A 9,632-nucleotide genomic window follows, 5' to 3' on the forward strand; every position below is an offset into this window, starting at 1 on the left:
TTTCCTTCCACTTGAACCAGTTTTGGAGAAGGGTGGAATTTCTGGGCGCAGCCAGGAACGTATCTCCTTTGACTATGAGAATACTGGCAAGGCCCTCATCACTCAGCCACTCAGCAATATCCCCTTCCTTTGACAGGTGACTCACCGGGAAACTGGAGAGGTGATGGTCATGAAGGAGTTGATCCGTTTCGATGAAGAGACCCAGAGGACATTCCTCAAGGAGGTGAATGCATTGTGCTGCGAAGGCTGTGGAGAGCAGCTCCTCTCCCTGCCTTGTCCGTTCCCTGGGATCTATCCTTTCAGGTCGCTCTGCTTCTCAATGCCAGCCAGTTTCACATCCCTGCCCTCCTTTTGGCTGAAAGCATGCGGTTCCTACATGCAAGCTTTTTCGGCCCTCTCACTTCCCTCACAGAGCTTGTGCAGCATGTAAACATTCCGTGACTACCCTTATGCTCCAGCCATGTTTGAGGGCTTGCTTTCCATGACATCACCGCACTTCAGGCTGCTGCTCGAGATATGGGAGGGAAGTTGGTCCATATGCCCTAAAGTGATATATCCACCTCTGTCTGATTTCTCCTCGAGGACTCTTTGCCCCACTGGTCACTGCGTCATTTTTGTGGAAGCTCAGCCAGTCCCTCATGGCTGCCACCGTATAGCTGACCCCAGGGTGTTCTCGTCCCCAGGTGAAGGTGATGCGGTGCCTGGAGCACCCCAACGTGCTGAGGTTTATCGGGGTTCTGTACAAGGACAAAAGGCTGAACTTCATCACGGAATACATCAAAGGAGGGACGCTGCGTGGAACCATCAAGAACATGGTGAGAGTGGAGGCGGCGTTCTCTATTTGCAGCAACTCGACCTAGCTGGTCGAGGCGGGTGCAGGAATTTTACAGGAAAGGGATCTTCTTGTGCTGACTTGGAGCGATGAGCTCTCCAGGCGGGTGTCACTGTTTTGACCTTTGGAGAAAATGGCATGGATGCAACTGCACAGTTCTGCTGACCAAATTGGCAGAGCAGGGGCAGGGAGGGAGTAGTGATTTTTGAGAATTCCTTCTTCCTGCTACAGGACTTCATTTTGCAAACTATAATGTTCCTGAGGATCTGTTGACCCTCTGAATGATATTGGGGGGGGGGGGTGTTGGCGGGTTGCATAAGAAGCATGAAGCAAAGAAGAAGAAGAAATCCCTCTCCACAAAGCCTGCAGAGAGTTGAATACGGGCTGTGTATTCTTCAGACTTCTCGTCCTGATCCCATTTTAATTCTTGTGGATTCTCTTAAAAGAATCCCGGGAATAGTTGTTCGGGGAATGGAACTGAGAGAGCTTTCCCACTCAGAACGGCACAGCCTCAAGCTGTTAAATCTGTATAAATCTGTGGTACGCAAATGTTCTTGGTGCCTTGCCGAGTCTCGAGCCCTGCCTTGGCTTTATACTGTTGGCTCTGGAGCTGGCCAGCGTTCAACTGCACCCCTGCCCCGAACTCCACAGGGAGTTCAGGGGTGGGGCACAACTGTGGGGTGGGCAGCACCCAGGATAAGCCACTAGGCTTCCCCTAGGCTCTGTTTTACACAGCTGTGCCCCTGTCTGCCACGCAGGGTTATTTTGCATCCAAAATGGAGGAGCCATGTATATCACTGTGAATTTCTTGGAAAGAGGGGAAATAAAAGTGTAATAGCTGGACACAAATACCCTACCTTACCAGGATTCGCAGCTCTTTGTATTTCCTAGATTCCTCCTCGTTCACACCAGCATCTTTCATTGCAGGACAGCCAATATCCCTGGAGCCAGAGGGTCAGCTTTGCCAAGGACATTGCTTCAGGAATGGTGAGTGTGCCAAGAAGTCATCCCAAACCTGCGAGAGGCTGCCTTGCTCTGTTTCATTTGCGGCTGTTGATTTAAATTTAACGAATTGATGGAAAGACAGGTATATCAATGGCTTCATAGCCAAGTGGAACCTCCTTGTAGTGAGGCAGTATACCTATGGATGCAAATAACGGCATGAGCCTTGGTCTGACTCAGCAAGACTATAGGACAATCCTTGCAGTCTTATAATCCTGTGTGGATTCCACTGATTTTAATCATATGAAAACAAAGATGGAGGAGAAAGAGAGTTTGGATTTATACAACACTTTTCTCAACTTAAGGACTCTCAACGCAGCTTACAAACTCCTTCCCTTTTAATTAACAGACCAGGTGATCGGGAGCAACAGCCGCAGAAGGCCATTGTGTTCACATCCTACATGTGAGCTCCCAAAGGCACCTGGTGGGCCACTGCGAGTAGCAGAGAGCTGGACTAGATGGACTTTGGTCTGATCCAGCTGGCTTGTTCTTATGTTCTTATGTTCCCACATGTTCTTATGTTCCCACAAGAGACTCCTTGTGAGATACCCTGTTTCTCCAAAAATAAGATCTACCTCGAAAATAAGCCCTAGCATGATTTTTCGGGCTTTTTGGAGGATGCTTGAAATATAAGCCCTACTCCAAAAATAAGCCCTAGTTACAGATTCCCCAGCGCAGCTGATCTGGTCACGTGGGGGGTGCAAAATATAAGACATCCCTTGAAAATAAGCCGTAACGCATATTTTGGGGCAAAAATTAATATAAGACCCTGTCTTATTTTGGGGAAAACGTGATAGGTGGGGCCGAGAGAGTTCTGTAAGAACTGTGATTAGCCCAAGGTCACACCATGCTGACTGTCTCCTAACCTCAAAGCTAGTCTGGAGGCTTAACACCAGAACTGGCATTCAGTGCCTCATCTTATCTCCAGAGCATGCAAAATAGAATTACAAAAATGTGTTGAGGTCCCTCTCCTCTGAATACTAATTGCCAGCCCCCTCAAATCTAGGGGCAGGGGGAGATGTAATTCCAAGAAGGCTTCAGCCTCTATTGCTTTTATTTTTGAAATCAACTGTATTTTTTTAATCTTTGAAATAAACTGTAAAATGGGAAATGTTCTTAGAAACAACGTCATAAGAGGAACCACAGTGAGTGTTTCTGTCTTACTCTCCTCCACCCCTGCAGGCTTATCTTCACTCCATGAACATTATCCACAGGGACCTCAACACACACAACTGTCTGGTGCGAGAGGTGGGTAGTGCCAAGATTTGGGGGCAACCTCCAAGCACTGTCGAGTTTCCTGGAAACGGTCTGCGGCCACGCTAGTATTAAGTCAGAGGTATTCTATATCTCCCTCTACCCAGAACAAAAACGTGGTTGTGGCAGATTTTGGCTTGGCTCGGCTCATGGTAGACGAGAAGAACCAGCTGGCCAGTTTGAAAAAACCCGACCGGAGGAAGCGGTACACGGTGGTGGGGAACCCCTACTGGATGGCTCCCGAGATGATCAACGGTGAGTTGAGCAGAAGTGGGTGTCAGGATACTGTCCGGGCTGAGTTGGCTGGGGATCGGTATCCACAACGAGGAAAGGGCCACTTTTAAAAAGACATACAAGGGGTTCGGTTGCCAACCTCCCATCGGGAACTGGAGACCTCCCACTGATACAACCGATCTACAGACTACAGAGATCTGTTCCCTTGGAGAAAATGGAATCAATGGCATCTGAGGTTCCTTCTCTCCTCTCCTCTCCTCTCCTCTCCCCAAACCTCACCCTCTCAAGGTTCCACCATTTAAATCTCCAGGAAGTGAGATATGAGGAAGTGAGAATCAGGGCTGTGCGCCTCTTTATCGACATTTTTCGGGTTTGGATTTAAAAGACTGGGGAATTTTCGGAAAAGCCGAAACAAGCTGATCTCTCGTATCGGCTTTATTCGGCTTTCCCGAAACTTTTTGCATTTTAAAGCCGAACTCAAAATATTTCAGCTCTCTCTGCTACCGCTTCCAAAATCTATGTTTCCACCATATTGAAAATATTATTATGGGGTGGGTGCACTATCCACTTTTACACCCAAAAGGCTAATGTGCTTGTCATAAGACATGATAATTTTCAAATCTTCATAATGCAATGTAGATACAGAAAATTTTCCCTAATCTTTCACCAAAATAAATCATTCGAACTTACAAAGGACTGCAATGTTTACAATGCAAAGAAATCGTTTTGGTGGTGTAAACAAAAATTCGTAACAACTTACACATTTGACAGTCATCAGCCATACTGTGGCTTGGGCAACCAAAAAGATTTCTTAGCATTGTGAACATTGTAGTCTGTTGTTCGTTTGAATGATTTATTTTGGTGAAAGATTAGGGAAGCATTTCTGTATCTACGTTGCATTATAAAGATTTGAAAATTAAAATCATCATTGTCTTGGGACAAAGGCATTAGCCTTTGGGGGGTAAAAGTGGATTGACTGTACTCCAAAGTCTGTGTGGCTACACTGATCCCAACATTCAGTTCTCTCCCTTCTTTTGATGCTTTCTAAGTTCACATGGACTTCGAAGGCGGCAGAGGGGAGAAATGAATGCCCTCCCCACTGCCACCTCCTTCTGCAAGGGCAGGGAGGAGGAAAGGGAGAAGAGATGGGGAGAGTGCTTTAATGGTAGCGGGCAGAAGCAGGCCCAAAAAAATGCCCCCAAACCGGCATCTTGGGGATCTGTTTATTTGGTTCAGTTTAATTGCCCCCGTTTTCAAGGCTTATTTCCCATTCGGGTTTACGAGAATGCACAGCCCTATTGACAATGTGTAAAAGCCCAAGCTCTTTGAGTAACCCGCGTGGTACCTGACAACTCTGCCCCTTCCTTGCAGGCAGGAGCTATGACGAAAAGGTGGACGTCTTCTCTTTCGGCATCATCTTGTGTGAGGCAAGTGCTCAGAAAGATCCCTGCACAAGTTCCCTTGAAGCAAACAGGAACAGGGAAAGGACTGTGTCACTGCTTAGCTTGCAAACGGCAGGGATGTGGTTACGCCACTTAGGTTTTTGAGTCTTGAGGAACCTCCGAAGGAAGTTCTGGCCAGAAGCTGGAGCAAACTCCCTTTCCCATCTGTCTTGTTAACTTCCTGGAGAGCTGCAGTAAGGTATCGACTAAGGCCACAACCAGGACGTCCTTTTGTGAACACAGTTGCAGAAATTGCTTTCTCAAGGAAGTGGGGGAGAAAGAGAGAAATATTAACTGCTCTGTAAACTGCTTTAATTTGCGCAGAAGAGGTCCATCAGTGCCCCTTTACCAAGTGGAACCTCTGTATTCAGGAGCAGTGTACCTTTGAATACTAATGGCGAGTGGCGGGTGAATTTGAGTTTCTCCATGCCCTGCATATGTACTTTCTGGTGCATCAGGTATTACCAGCCATCACGACAAGCAAGATGCTGGCCAAAAAGATATTTTTTATTGCAATCCAACAGAGCTCTTCTGACATTTTGAAACATGTTAAACTTTCTAAATGTGTGATACTATGATATACACAATGCAGCTAGTGCTGGCTAGTTTTGGAGATTCCTTAATGGGCAAGACATGTCAAACCCTAGTGGTCTCTCTTACATGCTGTGGGCCAGCTTCCTGGCATCCTCATGATGGGCCCCATGCAGAGGCGTAGCTCCGGGGGTGTGCGTGACGCACCGGGCAGGTGCCCCTGTGGGGGCGTGGCGGGGGCATTCCAGGGCAGGATGGGGGCGGGGGACGCACCAGTGCCCCGGGCACTTTCCCCCCTTGCTACGCCTCTGGCCCCGCAGGAGTTTCTAATTGTTTCCCCCTTCTTTTTTGCAGATAATTGGCAGGGTCAGCGCAGACCCTGACTACCTGCCACGAACCCTGGACTTTGGCCTCAACGTGCGGGGCTTCCTGGACCGCTATTGCCCTCCCACCTGTCCCCCCAGCTTCTTCCCTATCGCTGTCTGCTGCTGCGACTTGGATCACGAGAAACGGTAAGTGGGCAGGTGTACAGAAAGTGGGCGGGGATACTCCATAGATTGGGGAAAGAGGGAGAAGGCAGTAAGTGGGCCCCTGCAGCCACAAGTCAACTGAGACCAATTGCAAGCCTTCCTCCTTCCACAAGAAGAATGGTGGTCCTCCCACAACCAGCTGACTGGCCACTGATGGAGACAGAATACTGAAGGTGAACAGGTGTCTGTTTGTGTGTACACACAAACACACACATACCTGCTATATATATTATTCTGTAAGCAGAATAACGAGCAGAATGTAGCTTTTGTGCCACTTTAAATAAGAATAGTTATATTGGTAAAGACCAGCCTTTTTATTTATTATTTATTTATTTATTATGGGATTTATAAGCCGCCTCACCCCCGAAGGGCTTTTTACCTCAGAAATCATAAACAAAAGAACTTTGCTTATATTGAGAGCAAACTATATATAAACATAGTAACACTTATCGGTCAATACATTTACAGTTCATCATTTGGCTATAATTTGGTTACCCATAACCAGCACAGTTTTACAGCATTAAACTTTCAGTCAGAGGCTTTTACATAGCTTTAGTTAACATAAAACTGAACAACATCTTTCCTCAGTCAGAGAGCTACAGCCTCCAACTGTCACTTTTAGAATGTTTGCTCTCCCAGAATCCCATGCCTGTTGCATGCAAGGCTGTCAAATCCAACAAATAATGCATGAGCTGGGAGCCAGGCGTGATCCTACATGGCCGTTCTCATCTTCTGCTTTTGCCTCGCCAGACCCTCCTTCGCCCGGTTGGAACAGTGGCTAGAGGCGCTCCGCATCCATCTGGCCATGCACCTCCCGTTGAGTTCGCAGCTGGAGCAGATGGACCGGGCCTTCTGGGAGAAGAACCACCGAGCCGACGGGGGGCTGCCCGTCCACACCGAAGTATCCGAATGAGCGGGCCGGAGATCAACGTGCTGCACTGAGCCCCTGCGTCCCCATCCACGTGGTGGAGCACACTCGTGCCGAGTGACCTTCGCGAGTGGTGCGCGGGTCACCTGCTGGAGCTGGTCTCCGAGTCAGAAGAGGTGTGCGGGGACCCGCGTCACTGGGAGCTGGCTCTCCCTGCTTCCTTCCAGGGGTGTTAGGGAGGGGAGGGGGGGTTCTGTGCCTGGCATGCACAGACCATGTTGGGGGGATCTTGGGCACTTGTAAATACTCCTGTGAATAAATCCAACTCTCCCATGCAAATCCCGCAGCAGAGGAAAGGGGGTGTTCCTCATTCCTGGGCGGCTTGAAGCTGCTGCAGGGCCCAACGGAGACCCCCGGTATCCTCCTTTGCATGCTTTGTGGTCGCAAAAAAAAAGCCTTTGCACACTCCACTGAGCATGCACATTTCTGCCACCGACCAGCTGCTGCTCGCAACCTGGCGGGGGGTGGCCCTGGGGGCTCACTCCCTGCCACACACCTCTCTGCCCCGTAACTGATCCTCGTCCTAGAAAGTGGTGCCTTGGGTTTATGTGAACTTGCATTGCTGCACACCAGGGCTCGCTGGGCCCGCCACGTCATCGTCCTCTGTGTCAGTCAAGTCTGTGAAAATGCAAGCGCATAGCATGCCTGGCCTCTGCTCTTCTGTCTATCTGCCAATTTGCGTGGTGTGTGTGTGTGCGTGTGCGCGCGCACACATCTTTCTGACTACACTAGCCCACTTTTGTGTTCTAGCCATTATAGGAACTGCACATTGCACACTGCACAAATGTGTGTACCAAAAACCTATGGAAAACTGGCTTCCTGAGGGAGGGATTTGGAGTGGAGAGGACCCTAATGCGGGGAGGAGAATGCTTAACCATTTCCTTCCCTCTCTTCCCAGCTACAAATTACCCTCCTCCAAAGCCACCTTCTCCCGACAAGGTTCTAGATGCGTAGGGTTTTGTTGTCTGCCGTGTGGTTAAGCCCTTGGAGTCTGGTTTTCTGGATGTAGCACAGGGAGAGTTCTGGCAACGTCATTGGAAATCCTGGAAACGCTTCTCTGATTAGATGTATTGTCAAAGGCTTTCACGGCCGGATTCAACTGGTTGGGGTGGGTTTTCCGGGCTGTGTGGCCGTGGTCCGGTAGATCTTGTTCCTAACATTTCGCCTGCATCTGTGGCTGGCATTTTCAGAGGTGTACACATCTATAATACACCTCTGAAGATGCCAGCCACAGACGCAGGTGAAACGTTAGGAACAAGATCTACCAGACCATGGTCACGCAGCCCGGAAAACCCACAACAACCTCTCGGATTAGAGGTAGAAGCCCAGGACCAGTTTTTGCACGCAGGTTAATCCGGCAGTGCACAGTTTTTTGCAGAGCACCATTTGATTGTGTGTCTGTAATATTTCCTGTATGAAAAAAATCACTTCTTGCCTATCAAGGGACCTGACTTGGATGGGCCGGGCTAGTCGGATCTCATCAGATTTCAGAAGCTAAGCGGGGTTAGCCCTGGTTAGTATTTGGTTGGGAGACCACCCAGGAATACCAGGATCGCTATACAAAGGAAAGCAATGGCAAGCCACCTGTTAGTCCCTAGTCTGGAAAACCCTATGGGGTTGCCGTACATTGACTGTGACATGATGGGACATTACACACACACACCAATTGAAGAAGTGATACCAGAGTGCTTGGTTGTCTGTCCTCTGTGGGAGATAGCGTGGTGTAGTGGTGAAGAGCAGGTGCAGTCTAATCTGGAGAACTGGGTTTGATTCCCCATTCTGCCACATGAGCTGTGGAGGCTTATCTGGTGAGCCACATTAGCTTGTGCACTCCAACACATGCCAGCTGGGTGACCTTGGGCTAGTCACAGTTCTTTGGAGCTCTCTCAGCCCCACCCACCTCACAGGGTGTACGGAATCTGGAAAATACACACAAAGTGGTGGCCACATGGATTGAAAGCCTCACACCCAGGTAATTTGGGACACCAAATTGACAAAAGGTTACCAAACCAAATGTTCCAGTCTCCATCTTGCTAACGAAAATGAATTTTTTTTTTACAATTGATGTGGGCTTTAGAGCATACTTTTCCACTGTTTCTGAATATGACATTATTAGCATCCCAGCCTTTTATCAGCAAAAATTGGGCAGTATTTAGCAACTCTTGAACTCAAATTTTTGCTATCATGGCCTAGTGGAACTTCCATGTTCAAAGGCAGTACACCTCTGGCATCCGCGTGCTAGGGACAAACCTTCATGCCCTGCTTTTGGGCTCCTTGGAACCATCTGACTGGCCTTTGTTGAAAAGAGCATGCTAAGTTAGACGGATCTTTGGCCTATTGCAACAGAATAGTTCTTGAAACCAACTTTAGCGAACACATTTTGGGCTTCAAAAAGATGGCCTAACACGTGCAAAAATTTGCATCTGGTCTTGTCTAATGTGAATGTCACCTTGTTCGTGTCCGATCTGCAGAGGGCTGTGTATGTCAGCGCCATCCTACTGCAGTTGTGCAGTCTGTGCGTCATCATGCGTGCCTCCCATGAGGTTCAACATTTCTGAAGCATGGTGCGCAAAGCCTCTGACAGCGCACCCGCCAAAAGCATCAGCTGTGCATGTATGTGTCTTCTGTCTGGGCCCTGAGTTCAGGACTCTCGTTCTGCAGTTTGTGCAGCATCCTGCCAGCAGCGTCTGTGAATCCAGCATCCAGCCGTCTCCTTTCATGCAGGGCTCTGGCAGAGGTGGGCATTCCAGACACCAGTAAGGGCAGCAGCAGGAGAGGCAATGCATCTGACCCCATCTGGGTCATACTTTGCTGGGAAGTCCTGCAACTGCCCCATTGATAGGAATGGGAGATGCACATGTTCCATTCTTTGTTTTGGG

The 9,632-nt window shown here is 48.8% G+C and overlaps 1 protein-coding gene across 2 annotated transcripts in view; it reads left to right on the plus strand.

Moving 5' to 3' along the window:
- The window catches only part of LIMK1 (LIM domain kinase 1), a 33,546-nt gene extending 25,666 nt beyond the window's left edge, over positions 1–7,880 (plus strand). For both annotated transcript variants that reach the window (XM_048519587.1, XM_048519588.1), the window contains 8 exons: positions 137–223; positions 684–815; positions 1,760–1,819; positions 3,017–3,082; positions 3,196–3,343; positions 4,694–4,749; positions 5,650–5,807; positions 6,576–7,880. In XM_048519587.1, coding sequence (XP_048375544.1) covers positions 137–223; positions 684–815; positions 1,760–1,819; positions 3,017–3,082; positions 3,196–3,343; positions 4,694–4,749; positions 5,650–5,807; positions 6,576–6,738 — 870 coding nt within the window. In that variant the 3' untranslated portion in view covers positions 6,739–7,880. The remainder of the gene's footprint in view (positions 1–136; positions 224–683; positions 816–1,759; positions 1,820–3,016; positions 3,083–3,195; positions 3,344–4,693; positions 4,750–5,649; positions 5,808–6,575) is intronic.
- The last annotated feature ends 1,752 nt before the right edge of the window (positions 7,881–9,632 follow it).

The sequence above is a fragment of the Sphaerodactylus townsendi genome, linkage group LG16 (assembly GCF_021028975.2).
Source record: "Sphaerodactylus townsendi isolate TG3544 linkage group LG16, MPM_Stown_v2.3, whole genome shotgun sequence".
Lineage (NCBI taxonomy): Eukaryota > Metazoa > Chordata > Lepidosauria > Squamata > Sphaerodactylidae > Sphaerodactylus > Sphaerodactylus townsendi.